Source organism: Copidosoma floridanum, unplaced genomic scaffold (genome assembly GCF_036245765.1).
Source record: "Copidosoma floridanum isolate Cflo_tuat_1 unplaced genomic scaffold, Cflo_Japanese_pri ptg000020l, whole genome shotgun sequence".
Taxonomy (NCBI): domain Eukaryota; kingdom Metazoa; phylum Arthropoda; class Insecta; order Hymenoptera; family Encyrtidae; genus Copidosoma; species Copidosoma floridanum.
This window is the reverse complement of record NW_028321897.1, coordinates 6,439,849-6,456,173: the sequence shown is the minus strand read 5'-3', so window position 1 is coordinate 6,456,173 and position 16,325 is coordinate 6,439,849. Positions and strand designations below refer to the sequence as shown.

General features: G+C 36.3%; 2 protein-coding genes, 1 long non-coding RNA gene and 1 other non-coding gene across 6 annotated transcripts; 2 read left to right on the top strand and 2 right to left on the bottom strand.

Moving 5' to 3' along the window:
• The first annotated feature begins 1,388 nt into the window (after positions 1-1,388).
• On the top strand, positions 1,389-3,640 carry LOC106641385 (uncharacterized). The gene is made up of 7 exons (XR_016293110.1): positions 1,389-1,462; positions 1,981-2,147; positions 2,325-2,398; positions 2,579-2,770; positions 2,941-2,986; positions 3,159-3,220; positions 3,406-3,640. It is a non-coding gene; the product is annotated as an uncharacterized LOC106641385 (long non-coding RNA).
• On the top strand, positions 2,190-2,257 carry LOC111643547 (small nucleolar RNA SNORD31). The gene has a single exon (XR_002759715.2). It is a non-coding gene; the product is annotated as a small nucleolar RNA SNORD31 (small nucleolar RNA).
• A 149-nt stretch (positions 3,641-3,789) lies between the features above and the next one.
• Positions 3,790-6,222, bottom strand: LOC106641383 (ribonuclease Oy). Its single transcript, XM_014355794.2, has 3 exons — positions 5,943-6,222; positions 4,305-4,836; positions 3,790-4,223 (listed from the first exon to the last, which is right to left on the bottom strand). Exons 1-3 carry the CDS (start codon positions 5,990-5,992, stop codon positions 4,047-4,049), a joined length of 759 nt encoding a protein of 252 aa, XP_014211280.1. The 5' UTR covers positions 5,993-6,222; the 3' UTR covers positions 3,790-4,046.
• An 808-nt stretch (positions 6,223-7,030) lies between these two features.
• On the bottom strand, positions 7,031-14,855 carry LOC106641374 (carbohydrate sulfotransferase 4). 3 transcript variants are annotated; one of them, XM_014355783.2, is made up of 10 exons: positions 14,758-14,855; positions 13,570-13,847; positions 13,437-13,492; positions 12,768-12,906; positions 11,651-11,728; positions 9,701-9,843; positions 9,393-9,628; positions 9,111-9,312; positions 8,846-9,025; positions 7,031-8,764 (listed from the first exon to the last, which is right to left on the bottom strand). In XM_014355783.2, the coding sequence occupies exons 4-10, from the start codon at positions 12,888-12,890 to the stop codon at positions 8,416-8,418; spliced, it is 1,311 nt and encodes a 436-aa protein (XP_014211269.1). In that variant the 5' UTR covers positions 12,891-12,906; positions 13,437-13,492; positions 13,570-13,847; positions 14,758-14,855; the 3' UTR covers positions 7,031-8,415. The 3 variants fall into 3 exon arrangements, with proteins under 3 accessions (XP_014211269.1, XP_089450033.1, XP_089450034.1); XM_089593907.1 differs by lacking the exon at positions 14,758-14,855 and adding an exon at positions 14,665-14,734; XM_089593908.1 differs by lacking the exon at positions 13,437-13,492.
• Between the last annotated feature and the right edge of the window lie 1,470 nt (positions 14,856-16,325).

Sequence of the window (16,325 nt, the reverse complement as noted above, 5' to 3'; positions counted from 1 at the left end):
CTCCGTCCTTCTCCAACCATCCGCTAGGCGTCTAACCATGTCACTCGGACTTTCTCGCAAGTGCCCGGATTTCATGTTGGTCAATATATAAGGACGTTTAAGATTGCGCTACGGTATCCCCACATAGGTGTCTAAGGCAGGGAGCACGTCACCAGCCTTACTGATAATTAGTTCTGGCGTGCTCTCGGGACAAAACACCTTTCTCTCTTATAGACGGGGGGACCTCTACGATCTATCTATTATTCCAAGCTTCTAGGCATTCCGTCTCAGAAAGCTGATAAGGGATAGTGTTAATATCATTCTCCTAGCAACTCAGGTAGTATGGGATTGTTGGAATATGTACAATACATGGTGTATGTCTCTGTAAAACATGTCGACATGTCTTGTGACTCCTCTCTGTCCTCTCTGTGTCGATTTGTAATTGTCATTAGTGATTTTGTGGCAATCGGAACATTCGGAACTGTCTGAGACGCTGTATCGAGTGATCTCTGAAACTCTCATTTCCCCTTTGTAAGAAATAAGAAGCTGTAACCCTCTGTGGAGGGTTTTCCAAGCACACTTAACAGTGCGTGGATAAAGAGACAGTACTTACTATTCCATCTGTTGTCTGATTCCATTGTGTTCGACCAGGTCAGGGTATTCCCGTCTATAGAGTGCGTAATGGAATCCATACCCTATAGTAGATCAGATGTCTCAACAACAGTGGTTTGAATGAGCTCTCAATGATTAATCCCTTCACTACTTTGCTAAGTTCCTTAGACGGCTCACAAAGCCATCCTCACTGATATTCTGCACCAACCAGAATTTTTGTCACTTTTCCTGGTGTCACTAGGAATTTGGTGCCTTGATTATCACTCTTTTTTTTTTTAAAGACTTTAGATTTATTGAATACAGCAATGTTTATGTGAATATATTGAATAAAGTATTTTGATATAAAGTATTTATTGAATACAGCGATGTGGTCAAAACGTCCTTCGGGGGTGTCGAAATCACCGAGGGCCGACCGGTTGTGTCGATGGACCTTGGACTTTTGGCACGGCTCACACTGTTGCGCCCAGCGCGTTGCGTCTTTTCGCATCTACCAGTAGGTGCAAAAAAACTTTTTAAAAATATTTTTTCAATAAACCTATAAAGCAACAACGAGTTCAACTACTTTTATTTAAATCTGATCCTTCTTTCCTTTCCCAACTAGTTAAACGTTAAGATTGATATAATTACTGAATTGTCTTTAGTTCATTTTGCGTGTCCATTGGTAGAAGTGAAAGAAATTAGTTTTCAAAAAAACGCGCCAAATGCACATTCAACAGCAGCGCTCCCTGTACGAGTTGCCGCCAAAAAAAGGCAAAAACGACTCAACGACCTCGCCGTATGCAGCGGTTCCAGCCATTTCTCTCCGAAACTTCGACTAGATCGGATGGGTCAATTGGGACTTGGACTCAAAGTCACCGTAGGCAGACTCTCGGTAAGTTGATTCAACCACGTTGTTTAGTTTTGCAAATCCGTGTACATCAGCTCGTTTATAAACTCCTTATCGTTCAGAATATATTATTGATATTTAGGAAGACTTAATCTATCGTTTAATCTACGTATTTTTCCAACAATTTAACTAATAAAGATAATTTGTAATGAACACAGTGTGTTACTCGTTAACGTCTTTAGTTATAGATTTTAATGTAGTCATATACAAAATTATGGGTGAAGCTTATTGATAAATTTTGAATTTGCTGCCTTGTCTTCTGTGCGCTGAAATTAATACACATACTCAATTATAACCTGTGTAATGTTAAATGTAGGTTTCTCTATTTAAAACACTTCGTTTTAATTAACTTGTTTTGCAAATCGTGGTTACAGAATGATGAAACTCATAGTCTCGTTCGTATGATACTTATGATTATATCCTTAACATCTGAAAATTTCTATATAACTTTCTCTCCACCCCATTGTATTGCAACTATTATCAATTTTGTGACCGCGTTTCAGGTGTTCATAATGAAGTGTCTTGAAGATCAAACAAAACACGAGACAATATCGTCTAAAACATTTAGATAAAATGATAAATTAACCACTATGGGTTGAAATTTAAAACCTTGACGCCACGTGCTCTACAACCAATTGGCATTGCAGCTGTAGTTGAAAGAAAGCGACAGGTAAATATTTTCTAATAATTAATTTTAAAACTTAATATTTAGCTGTTGAATGATGATATCCATACCGCCCCAGTCTGAGATCTATGACTGATTCGGATAACTGAACAATTAATGGAGAAGAAAACACAATTTTGTAAAACTTGCAACCAAAAACTCATGAAAGCTTTTATTTTTCAGGGTTATTGGCAATAATCAATTTCCTATAGCAAACCTTTCGTTCATGGATACTTACAACAAACGCCATCGTAAAGGTACGTTCTCCACTCGGTTTTCCAATGTACTGTCGTATTATTGTTTTCAATGATGAATACTATAAACGCTCCAGTCAAACAGAATGATCAGTGACGAACTGTTTATTTCTGAAATTATCTTGAAAAACTAAAGTGACTTTTTATCTATATACGTATTTAACGAAAAAAACTTTTTTTCAGGTATCTAAATCGGTTACTTTATTGCCTACGGACTCGGATTGGCATATCTATAATCAAGAAACCAAAGTACACCGTGCTATACATCATAGATATAAGTATAGCAACTGATGTTATTCTTGTGCACTGTGCACTTAATGTCAATTAATCCTTGCATATACTGTTACCTGCAACGTGTATGTGACATTACACAAGGTAAACAACTATTTTTATAGGAATTATCTTTTGTAACATGATTTCAATGATGAATTTTAGTTATCCCTGTCTTACTATAACATGGTGATAAAGCTAAACTGAAAATTATTGAAACTAAGAAAAAAACTGAAATGTTTATTACTTGAACCTAATGCAAGATATTTTTGTAGGAAAATTATGTTCGTGTTGTTCACCTTGCCAATGGACAAACAAATGGTAAATTTTTAACTTTTATAACTCCTATTGAATTAAGAATTTGTATGATGTTTTTATTGACAAGCATATGACTGAAAACTATTGATGTCGAACTTTTACTGATCTTTACAAACATTATAAAAAAAACTTCATTCCAATTCTTCGATTTCATTAATTAGGCTTTTATTTTCAGATGGTCTAAATGAATAGTCACCCTGATCTCAAGCGATACCGTGGGATATTATTTGAAATAATGTAAGTTTTATTCAAATTGTAAAATGTTAAACAAATTAAATTTACGATGATGATCTTACTTAATATACGCTAATATGACAATGTTCAAATGATTAATACTTGCCCTCACTGAATTATAATTATTGAATTTTAAAACAAAAAAAGTGGAGAAAACTTTGTAATCAAAAAGTCGTTTTTTGTTTCAGATTACTGATGCTGTAACACCACCAAGCAAACAGAACATTTTGAAGCACGTTCCAGCGTAGGGACACGGGTACCTAAAGAGAGCGTGAGTAGTTAACCGGTGTGCATACTAGCTTGCTGTACGTTTGTTGAGTCCGATCTGTAGAAAATTTTTCTACAACCGTCAAGTTACTGGAATAAATTAAATCCTTACTTATTCTAGTAAGTTTTTATAACATTAAAGTTCATTAAAATAAAAAACATAGAAAAATTACTATTGCGTGAAACATTTTATTAATTAACCTTGACCACCTCTCTATTTAAACTTTCTTACCAAATCTCCAGAAATCTTGAAGCAGAGGCATTTTGATGTTTCTTTTGGTATACAAAATTATTCATACACTCGCTTACATCCCTGATTTAAAATTTTATTAATCAATTTTTTCTTCTATTAAGTTAAGGGTTCAGCAAAGAAAATCTAGATTATTTTTAAGCATAGAAGCAATTGTGTAAAAATACATTATTTCAGATTTGTGTAATCAGAGTATAAATTAATAAATCAACATAATTTTACTCCTGTATCGACGTGCATATAAATCAACACTCAAAAATGTTGAATAATCACTTATACTCATGCAACAACACACCGTTCATTTGTTAAACGTTAAATTTGAATAACCGATGGCAACAGCCCGAGTACATCAGGTACGCTCTCAGGATAGATGATTTTCTCTTTGGGATTACAATTGCTTGGAAAGTCCGAAATGCCATTGCAATCTATGAGTCGAAACGTCTTGTCCAAGCAAATTCGCAGCTCCGAAATGTAAGTTTCCTTTCTCTTCTGTTGAAAAATTGAGAAAAATTATATGTATATGTATGGGTAGCCGAAGTAGCGAGAAGAGGTAATGTAGCTTCAATGTACTTTATTTCGCACGCAATCGACAAACGCGTTCTTCCCGAGTATCTTCTTCACCCCGTCCAAGAAGTCCTGCAGCAGGTAAGCTTGATTTGGCGTTACGTTAGCCTTGGCCAGCACGTTCTTCATCTCGTACTCGTCCAGCAGTTCCAGTCCCTTTTTAAAGTACTTGATCTCCGTGTTGGTGGCCTCGTTGTCGACCGAGCACGTGCCGTGTTTCTCCCACTCGTGCCTCCAGAATTCGTGTGGCTTGGCTCCCTTGTGCACATCGATCCACTTGACCTCGAGCTCCGGCCTCAATTTTTCCAAAGCCTTGATGTCAAAGTGCAGGGTACTGTTGCAGTTGAAGGGACCCATGGTGCCGTTCAAGGTGGGCCAGAGCCCGTGGATCGACCATTCGTCCATTGCAGAGGCCGGTGGCATGTTGCACTTGTGCGACGGAGATTCTTCCTCCCAAACGAAGCAGGAAGTGGCGGGCCAGACTTGCGTGAAGATGAAAAAGTCATAGTTGCCGGCTCGGGGCTTACCCGGGCTAGAGCTGAGAAAATACGCGACGATGACGATGACTTTGGCTCGATCGTTGTTTTTTGAGAAATTTCAACTCGCTATCAGACGAAACTCTTAATGGCATTTTTTTTTTAATTCAGACTTTTTCTTTGTCTTTTTTTTTTTTTTTTTTTTTTTTATTTCCTTTGTTTGATACAATTTCTGTGTAGTATCAGTCACTTTCTCTTGTGACCCGAATAAAATGCAGTAGTCAAACCTTACCATTATTTAGGGCACAAGCAAGTGTAAAAAAAATCAAAAATATTACTTACTTGGCTGTTGTTCGTTATAAAATAACGCATGAATGAAACAAAAACAAAAAAATTAATGTCTATTTTTAAAGAACACGTTATGCATATTGTCGCACTTTTCCAGTGGAACAGTATAGAAAATGTCAGAAAATGCATTAAATTTTTTTCAGCCGCCTCGAAGCGCAATACCTGAGCGTATCTAGAAAAAAAATTTCCCCGAAATTTGAAAAATAGTTTTATTGAATCGCACCGAACAACGACTTTACGCACCTCCAGAAAAGCGAATAAAAAAGATACTCTGCGACACTAAGTTCTTCCGTTCTTACAATTTTTAAATTACATATTGTCACGATCCTCATGAAAATAAAATGAAAAACTTTATCCCCGAAAAGAGGAATTTCTCTCGAATGAAAAAACCTCCAGCCGCAAAGCACAAAAGCAATAAAAACGGCCCTTCAATATACACATGTATTTTCCAAATGACCCTCCCCTCGTGGAATCGCTCGCACAAACACAACATGTAAATTGTTGTATAATAATAATAACACCTGAAGCGCGCGGGCAATAGATTCCGAGTAGAGAGAGGTGGTGAATCATTCGGAGCTCCGCAGAAAAAAGCCGCAAACGACTGTCGTTGTAGCGTTTAATCAAGTCCAATTTAGAAATGCACTGCTCATCCGATTCGCCTCGACACCCTTGGGAGTCGTCTCGAAAAACAGCCAGTCCGTCGTTTCTCGATGACCCCCCCCCCCCCCAGTCCGATATCAAACCCATTTGTCTTTATACCCTCGAAATGAGTGTTTTATTATTTTACCTGCCCCAAAAAAGAAAAACAAACACTGATTACCTGCTCGACAGCTGTAACAGCGCCAAAAGCACCGAGAGCCCGATCAACATTTTCACGCGCGCTTCGGTACTGTTCAACTGCAACCAAGTATTTCGTATGATTGAATCGTTGGCCGTGTAGACGAGTAAGCCACGATCGAGGCGATAAAACTGCTTCGCTTTTTGCTCGTATGCTGTGTGTTTAACAAGCAACCAAGGATGAGTCGAGTCTTCTATGAGCTATGTATCATCTTATAAGTATTATATACCTATTGTGTGTACAAAAGTCGGACACACGACTCTCCCCCTCGTCGTCTCTTCGGGGGCATCGCTTTCCCTCTCTCTCTCTCTTCTCCTTTGGTTTTCAACGAAGATAAAATTAATTCTCATGCTCTCGGCAACTGTGCGTGCTTTGAAGGAGATAAGAGAGAGAGAGAGAGGAAAGCAGGTAAGTATGTATTAATTATTTCGTTTTCGAAAGAATACCGGAAAGGTGCACGTTGCTGATCTCACCTCGACGAGTTCACGGAAAGTAATTCTTTTAGAATAAAAAAAACTTCGGAAAAATCAATTCCTTTTTTCAACAAATGTTATCCGTGTTTTTATCATCATGTCTTTCAAGTATATGATTTCAGTGTCAAGTGCAACGCGAATTTATATGCACACTTTATCCGCAATTCTTTCTTTTGTTCTGCACTGTATAGGTTGCCTATATGCGAGCATAGATAAGCCTCATCTTTCATAGAACGCAATCAATGATTCGCTGATTGTACTTTTTTATTTTTCGCACATTTGTGAAACAAAAAAGTGATGTATACAAAGTGTGAATATTTTATGTATACGGTTGGTACAATTACACGTGTTTCGGAGAAGTTCATTGAAATCGCGTTGTGAATCGACGCGACGTTGAGATCCGAGGACTTTTCATTTATTTGTTCATTCTTGGGTTGTTTTTATTAGTTTCCTCAAAAATAAATAAAAGTTTTTAGACGTAGGATGAATTGGATGTAAAAAAAATAGCACAAACACATTTAACAAAATATTTTTTATTGAATATATAAAGAAATAATAAAATGTATACTTGAAGCGTCATTGTGTTACAATTTCCACTACGGTTTTGAAAAATTTCTTACCATTACAGCGCTTACAAATAAATTTTCTTCGTTTAAAAGCCTTAGAAAATTCGAGTTCATCCTATTTCAAGTGTATATATTTATTTCAAAATGGTGCAACGATTTTTCGATCGAGTTTCACATGCTATACTGATGATTATTAAAATTTTTGTGCTGAGTGAGATATAGCATCCAAATTTAATTACAAACAATAGTACCGATTTACACATCAGATCGTTATAAAATTGCACTAGAGTATTTATGACACGTTTGTAAAATCGATACTTAATAATAGATCACAATCATCGTTCTAGATATATATATATGTATATACGTGTAGTAACACGAAAGTAAAGTATTTACACAATTACTTATAACTTTATTGCAAAATCGCTTAATATCTAAATTTTCATTTTAAGAGAGCTTTTTAATAAAAAATAATTTTCCTAATTACATAAATTTTTATTACGTATACTTACATGATGGTACACCATTTTTTGATCTCTCGATCACTTAAAGCTAAAAAATTTCCTTTGTAGAAGAGTGGAAAATTTAGTTTCAGAGTCATTACGCAAATTTGTGCTTTTTTTGGTATATATAAATTCTTTAATTTAAGAGAGAGGGACAATCTTGCGTAATTTTGATTCTCGAGTAACTCAGATCTTCATGTTTACAAAATCTCATTATACATTAACACACAGTTAAACACAACTTATTTGATAAAATTGTAAAAGTACATCAATAAATAAAGAGAAAAAAACAGATCGATATGGTTTGTCAAATATCATATTTTTTTTATCTCCGAAAGGGTGCCATCTAAAAATTATGTACGGTGAATGTATACCGATTCTCTAGGATTAAAAAATTGTGTTTTACATGATATGAGGCCATTATCGTCATTTCACGAATCGCGAGGGTACAACCGACGAACGTACGTATAAGTATTATAGCAGCTACAAAATTTTTTTTTTTTTTTTGTACTGTATACACAATATTATATCACGTATAAGTATCAATTTTAATGTAAAGTGTAAAATTTTTCATCATCTTACACTTGCGAAATTCCTCATAACCATACGCACGAAAACTTTCAAGCAACTCATATTAATATATTGCACTTGACGACGTCAGTTACCAAATAAATCACAAACATTAGAATCTATTTCCCAAAGAAGGAATCGTTGAACGGAATAAACTAAACAGATCTCTGTATGTACGCGCTGCATATATATCTGTACCGAAATCAACGGAAACAACAACTACAGGGACAACCGAATATAAGTCGTCCTCCATCATCGCGCTAAACACAAAAATTAATTAAATCTCAACGAATATAAAAAAACACAACCATTCACGTACTTATGAGCGACCGATATCCAGCAGTCACACGTCCCGAGTGCCATCTCCAGCTCTGGACTCTAAGCTGTAACTCGTCAAGGGATCGAAATACCTCTGGTGGCTGGCGTTCACCGCGGGCACGTAGCCCCAGTACTTCATCGCGAGACTGCACTCCTGCTGTATGTTCTCGACTTCGTCGTAGTCGAGGTCTCTGCGCCAATGGAACGGCGCGGTCTTCGAGTCGCGGAACGTACTCGACAATCCACCAATGTCGGTCTTCGTGTGGGTGTCCAGAAAGTCGCGCACACTCTCGTGAAAGTACAGACCGTAAAACTTGAACAGCTGCTCCGTGTGGGCGTAAGGATCGAGCGAAAGGTCCTCGTACCGGATCACTCTGTGGGCATTGGGTCTCACCATTAGAGATTTATTCGGATTTGTTATTGATATCGAGTACAATAACACGCATGGGGCGCACCTAAATGTGTCGGGATAGAGTTTGGTAAATCTCACAGCCGCGTGGTAGTCCGTTATCATGTCGGAACACAGGACGCTTGGGTCGAAGCAGTCCGGCTCGGCAGGGCACCATTCGCGGTGCTTCCGAGACTGTAGGACGCCTCGCGGATCTCTTATCAACAGCACGACTCTTACACCTAGTCTGCGGAGTAGAAAAAGTTTTTTATTTTTTTTATTTTATAAGTTTTTAATACAGGTTGTTCAACGAAGCACACGAAATGACTCACTCGTTTTGTTGGAGAAACCTCTCGATGGGTTTGAGCCTCAAGCGCACGATTTTCATAGACTGGAATGGAAAGAGCTTGCAAAACTTGGTCACGAATCTGTGGTCCCAACAGATTTTCTTGTGCAGCTGGCACTGTTTCCACAAATGGGTGTTGTGATTGAAGACCCAAGGGTGACTGTTTTTCCCGAAACTCAAGTACTGACCTGGTGGAAATTTTCGGAAAATGGGTATATCTCGCCAATGGGGAAAAAAGGACAGGGTCGTCGGCAAACGATAAACTCACCCAAGTTTGAGTAATCACATTTGAACATGGAATCCAAGTTGTCGAGGGCTTCGTCGGACACCGGAGGTTCGCGAATCTGGACGATACCAAAGTCCAGGAGCGGCTCGTAGTGGTAGAAATTGGCCGGATGTGCGTTGAGTATGTCACCGAGAAAAGTGCTGCCGCTTCGCCAGGTGGTCAGTACGACGCTGCGCACCGGGTTGCCCTCCTTTTCCATCACCAAGTCCTCCAATTTACTGATTCAATAAATAGATTTTGTTACTTTTTATTCAATTGAGACTCCGTGAACACTTAGCTCCTTCACCTACCTGGCGAAGACGCCGCTGTTGCCATTCGGATAGACGTAGCCTTTCATCTCCCTGTCGATTATCTGCCGCTGCAGGTCGATGACTTCGGCGATCTCCGCAAGAGTCATATTTTCTGGACTGTAGGTGCTGCCCCTCATGAAATTCTATACGGGTGAATGGGTGGCCGAAAAAATTTGCGGAAATTACCATACAGGTTTAAAGAGACGGTGGGCTGAGGATTATTTATTGGATACACTGGCTTTGTATGTAATGATATACCTTTGATGAGCGATGTAGTTAGTAAATAATAAGTGTACACGATGAAAAATGTGATGCACGCATGGATGAGGAAATTTTTTTTTTTTTCCAACTATTTATAACAAAGCAGGCAATAACATTATCGATACGGTTCAAGATAAAGTTGCATGAAAATTAAATCAAAGTAAAATAATGTATCACTGCCGTGGCACTTTTTTTCATCAAAGCGTTCATTTTTCTAAAGAAAAAAAAGTTTGCCGAGGTCTATGCATTTCAAACAAGGCTTCTGGAGGATAAGGTATAACGTACCCTATACCTACGGCCTTGAATTTACTACTTTAATAATTCATGGTTAAATAGGTGCGGCTTTTTCGATCGTCGAAGGTTTTTTTTTTTTTTTTTTTTCACCAAAGGCTTGAAAAAACTAAGATAGAGAAATTAAGATGAAGAAGCGTAAACGTAAAAAGCGCACAACAAAGGTTTAAAAACGTGTATTGGAAATATTTCGTTGATTAAACAAATACATGGTGAAATATTTCATGCAAAAACATTCCAAGCACACATATTTTTTTTTTTTTTTACAAAAACGCATGCTTTTTGCTGTGAGAAATTATCCTAAATTATTATGATCGATGAATGACGAAACGTATGAATCAAACACAAAAAACTCTACACATCTTGCGCTATCTACAGACAAACATTTCTAGCTGACGGTAAGTCAATAACCATGTTATTTGAAATGTATATGTATATACATTTAAAAAAATTCAATCCAAAAAAGATGATAGAATTTTGTTGTGCATATATATATATATATATATATATATATATATATATATATATATATAGGCCAAGAATGACATTTTCGAAAAAGCCTATATTTTTGCACAAAAGGCGAGATTGCTACAAAAGCAAAAAAGTTGTTTTATGTACTAAATAGGTCAAATATAGTCATGTTATCGAGGGTCTACATATCTTATGGCAACAGAAATAGTAAAAATAGCGTAAAATAATAAGCAAGCACGTCATAAGTATTTTTTTCTCATTAATTTATTGAATCGCCATAGCTTACAAAAAGTAGTTGCTTATCATTTACATAATTACAGCCCAATCAGACCATCTTTAACAGGGCCATAATTATATACATATAAATGCTTTTACCTATGCAAGATTATACTATTTTTTTTTCTTCAAGTTGTAAAATCCACAACAGACAAACAAACACACAAAAATTCATAGAGGTGCGTGCGAGCGCAGAAAAAAAAAACAAAAGCTCTTTACGTAGCGCTGAGAAATTAACAGAGTTTCGTTTGGAATAAATTTTAAAGATAATCAATTAAAAAGTTACGGGTACGTTATGCGGGAATTTCATTTGCGCGCATGCATATATGTATGTGCGCACGTAAACTTTAGATATGAATATTTATAAAAAAAAAAAATAGATAATAACACTCGAATGAAGGCATGCATTCGCATTAAAGTTAATATTCCTCTACTCGCACGCGCAGCTATATAGCTTGGGATGTACCTACATAAAAATATGTGGCACTAAATAATAATAATGGCTTTACAATACGGAATACTTATATGTATATGGTAACATGATACAGGCGATTGTATGCAAAACAACACTCAGAGAGTATAGGGTATAGGTATAACTGTTAATAATATACACAACACACGTAACTTATATCATGCATGGGGGAGACTTACCATGTAAGGCTCGTCATATTTGACGGTCGGTACCATTAGCGACTCTTGATACCTGATTTGCGACCTTATTTCCTCTTCCTGACAATCAAGGGACACATAAGTTTTCTTATACTTTTGTCTATTCATCATACATGTTGGTTGTTAAAAAAAAAAGCATACGCAAACAACGCGGAAAATCATTAAGTGTTATGTATACCTCATACATAAGAACTTAACAATAGTTCAATTAAAAGTTTATTGATTAATTTATATATATATAAGCTTCGTCAATATCACGCTCGATGTTTCAACGTGGCAACGTGGCGTTTAAAAAATAAAATAAAAAAATAAAATAAAATAAAAAACAAAAACAAGGAATCAATTTTCATTAGGTAGTTAATACATATGACGCAAGATAAAGAAGAAATTTATGTCTCCATTAATCATGCGATAAAAAAAAGGTTCTTTTTACGGCAATTGTGACTCGACATAGACGAGGAATTGTTATTTTTTGCTGCTTTGAGAATTCCAAACAGTAAATTACCAGCATCGCTCTTTAAAGTAATTATGAAGAGAATTTTGTAAAAATGCTTTTAAAAGTATAATTTCGCAAACTTTCGGATAAGTATGTATACCTTTTATGCTTCATATAATTTTATTGTATAATAGCTTAGTGTACAGAGTGGTAAAGTTAAGCGATTTCTAATTTGTAATAATATATGTATGCGAAATAAAGGAAGGGCGCGCTCTTTGAGTCCAATAAAGCACACGTATTGTACTAATAAATGGAATAAAGGTGACGATAATGTGTTATAATACATGAAAATGTTGTTTTCCCAGCTTGTGCGTGAGCGGTATAGAACAATTACTTCACGCTTCTTAAGCTCGTGTGTATAATTACTCACAATTGAAGACAAAAAAGAAACGATGCACACACAGCGTGCAAGAGTAACGTAAATAATGAAGTAAATTTGATGGAATCGTTTGCAAAATTAGATCGTGTGACACGTTGTGTGCGGGCTGCAATAACGGACGTACTCCTGTCTCGACAGTAATTTAACACCACTGCGGGGCCTCTTGGTAAGTATATAAGTACGTGAGCTCATTAGTAGTAATGCGCGCAGTAGGTGCAACTTACCGAGTGTATTTGCTGGAGCCGTTGATCAACGTAGCTGCTGTAGCGCTGGTTCAGCGCCAAGAGGAACAATATGCAGACGGTTGCTAGTAGCAGCAGACAGTAAAAGCTAAGGCGCTTCGACATCTTTCCCCGGCTCCTTCTGCAACCAATGATGAATGTGTGATGATGGTGCTTGTACAATGACGTAGTTTATTTTTTCTACATCAATTGGCGGGCTGATATAGTAAAATTGCTCGACGTTTTTGGTGTATAATATTCGGTTGGATACATATCTTGAAAAAAAATTACGACGACTACGCGTATATTCTAAACTTTTTTTAACGAACCGGATATCGCGCGACGTTAACTAAAAGCGATTGTGTTTATGCAGGGCATATCGAGATTTTCGCGTGAGAGAATGGTGTTATTGCATAAATGCGCGAGTGTGAAAGCGGTAGTAATTTGGTATTTTTTCCGATGCTGATATTTAATTTTTTTTATGTTTTACGTATTCGATTTACTTAACTATCAAATCAAATAGTGTGCAGTTTTTTTATGAAAAAAATGAGTTTTTTCCACTCGTGAGTTTCAACAATTTTCTTAATAACCCGTAATCGAAAAGTGGGAAATTTTTTAGAATAGCTTTCGATGAAGCGGATAAATAAGAATATTATGATAATAAAAGCTTACAATGTGAGTCAACATGGGTTGGTAACTAACGTTGTGTAATTTTTAAAATCAGTCATCTGCGAAAAAGATGAAGCAACAATAAAATATTTGTATTTGTTACTCTAATTAAAAAGTATTTTTCAAGCTTTTTTACCTTATTATTGCACAGATTGATGTTATGTAGTACAATTATTATTATTATTTAGATTCTCCTTCCACCTCTTGTTCAGTAATATCACAGCCATGTTTCAGATTTTTTAGACAGATCTATAGTTCTCAATTTATTATCTTTCCTACAATTATTTTTTAAACTATTCAGATCCATATTTTAAGCTTCCTTCGTTTTTTCACGATTGAATCAATTCCTCAGATTACATGCTGGAGTTCTTCCTATCATCCTTTGATATAAACTGCTTACCTTCAAGACGTGTTCTGTAAAATATTTTTACACTATAGAAAAGTAGAGTGCAATATCAATAAAATTCTACATTAAATTTCATGATCAGTACACGTTCTCAAACAAGTTAAAGTCGATAACTGAGTTTTTCTTAACCAATCAATTGCGAAAAGTCCTGTTCTAATTAAACTGATGATAATATTTAACACAAAAGTATCTTTTGCCATAAACTTTCGAAAAATTCGAAAAAAAGATGGAGACCAAAACATTGATCAGTACAACAAAAAAAAAACACAATCCTTAAGAGCATAGTTAGCCGCACTTTTAAATTAATAATAAGGCCTCATAGTCATAACAGAGCCACGATGAAGAATAGAAACAAACCCACACTCGTGGAATAAGTAATATAACACGGAGCTGCAGTTTTCACAACAGATCAATCCCAATGTATAAATTAACAACCTTTCATGCACATGCACATGTGTATATGTTGCGTGGTGGGTGTAATACAATGAAGTACACGTACACGTGCGGTCATAAGAAAAAAAATACCAACAAGTAAATATAAAAACTATGAAAATCACAGTTTAAACGCAGGATTGAATAATGTTATCGATTGTATATTGTATACGTGTGTATGTAGTATTCGCAACACGAATCTGTTAATGTGTAGCATTGATCTGCATTATCCTATTTACTGTAATTCGACTTGTTAAGAAACAATACAAGAAATCGAGAATCAGCAAAATTCTCTAAAAAAAGTACACGTCAAAGCAACAGCATACACAACACATAAACATCAGCCACGAAACCAAACATTCACTAATTGCATTGCAGGTCGTCAAATTATACCTTAATTTTTTAATGAGCAGTACTAAAACAAAATTTCAACCAAAAAATCTAGTTCTAGTATGGCATTTATGTAGCACAAGCGCACCCACCCACCTTGTTTATACAGTTTTGAGGTTAAAGCTAAAGCAATCGTATATTTAGCAATCAAACTACTGTAAAAATTCGTAGTGTTGATAACCCGTACAATTATTAAGTAAGTACCTATACTTAATATGTTATACTAAAATACGAAGTGCAGGCAGCAAAGGACAGTAAGTCCTTTCAGCTGCTTCTAGCCCAGAGCCCCCAGACCCAGATGGCCAGACACCAGCACCGTCGTCACAGCACACAGACACAGCTGTAAAGCCGCGGCGTACGGAAGCCCGGTCACGACATCTGCATAAAAACCATAGAGATATTAGAAGGTCAAGAGTATTGTAATTTTGTAAATATTGTCGATTTTATGAGCCACATAAGATAAGTAGAATATTGATGGTTTTGGAGGTTGATTTTAAGGTAAAAGATAAATTGTAAACTTGCCGCAAGTAGCACAAAAAATGTTAACTTTTTATTATCTATCTACAAGATTCGTTGCGGCTGGTTTATAACTAATATTGTGACTTTACTGTAAGTAGCAATAGCAATAATTATTTTGGATCAGCGCCATCTAGCGGTCTTTATTTTTTGGCCAAAAGTGGCTCCTAAAATTCTGAAGCAGAGCATTCAGAATTAGAGCCATTTAGTCAATTATAAACCAGCCGCAACTTATGACGAAGGCTATAAAATAAAAAAATAACGATACATGTGTTTTTGGCGGCAAGTTAACAATTCATCTTATGCTTGAAAATTTATCTTCAAAAGTATAAACACATAAGAGGTCGATTTTTTGGTAGAAAATAGATTGTTAGCTTGCCGCCAAAAACACGTGTATCGTTGTTTTTTTATTCTATAGCTTTATCATGAGTTGCGGCTGGTTTATAACTCACTAAATGGCTCCACGCGCTAAAGCTCTGGTTCAAAAGTTTAGGGCCACTTTTTAGTTCAGAAATTCGCAACGCTAGATGGCGCTGATCCAAATAATTATTACTTCTTGTATAAGAGCCATTTAATTAATTATAAACCAGCCGCAACTAATTTTTTAGATAGATAATAAAAAGTTGACTCGGTCTGTGCTGTTTGCGGCAAGCTTACAATTTATTTTTTACCCAAAAGTCGACCTCCAAAAATATAGATATTCATATGGTTTAATAAAATCGACCATATGGCATTACTTAGTAGTAATTACTTTAATTACTACACATAACTTCACGTACATGCGTACATCTTATACCGTGCTCTCTTTACCAGAATGATAAAATCAGAGGCTGTAAAGTTACGTAAGTCGTGGTGGAGAACGAGCAGTAAGTATACTTTTTATATGTCCATGGCCTCCACTGTACGAGTGCACGAAAGCGCGCACACAACAAGTTGCAAAGCAGTCGATTTCTATTTTATCTACTTTAGTACAGCCTACATCGTTTTCGGCTGATGTATTCCGCAAATGCTGCCAGCAGGGGCCGTACCATGTAACTTTTTTTCAGTACATCGGGCCTATGTTATAACATAGGCCTGCAAAGAGTGCAAAGCAAAAAAAAGTTATATGGTACGGCTCCAGTTAACATTTTTTGCTGTTTCCACTTTTT

What these genes read in the sequence shown, in the direction of transcription:
- LOC106641383 (XM_014355794.2), bottom strand. Translation starts at nt 5,992, where the DNA reads ATGTTGATCGGGCTCTCGGTGCTTTTGGCGCTGTTACAGCTGTCGAGC. An exon ending in CTGTTACAGCTGTCGAGCAG is followed by an intron (nt 4,837 to 5,942) that starts GTAATCAGTGTT and finishes GTATTTTCTCAG; the next exon opens with CTCTAGCCCGGGTAAGCCCC. An exon ending in TCGATTGCGTGCGAAATAAA is followed by an intron (nt 4,224 to 4,304) that starts GTACATTGAAGC and finishes ATTTTTCAACAG; the next exon opens with AAGAGAAAGGAAACTTACAT.
- LOC106641374 (XM_014355783.2), bottom strand. Translation starts at nt 12,890, where the DNA reads ATGTCGAAGCGCCTTAGCTTTTACTGTCTGCTGCTACTAGCAACCGTC. An exon ending in GGCTCCAGCAAATACACTCG is followed by an intron (nt 11,729 to 12,767) that starts GTAAGTTGCACC and finishes CTTGATTGTCAG; the next exon opens with GAAGAGGAAATAAGGTCGCA. An exon ending in AGGTTTCTCCAACAAAACGA is followed by an intron (nt 9,026 to 9,110) that starts GTGAGTCATTTC and finishes TCTACTCCGCAG; the next exon opens with ACTAGGTGTAAGAGTCGTGC.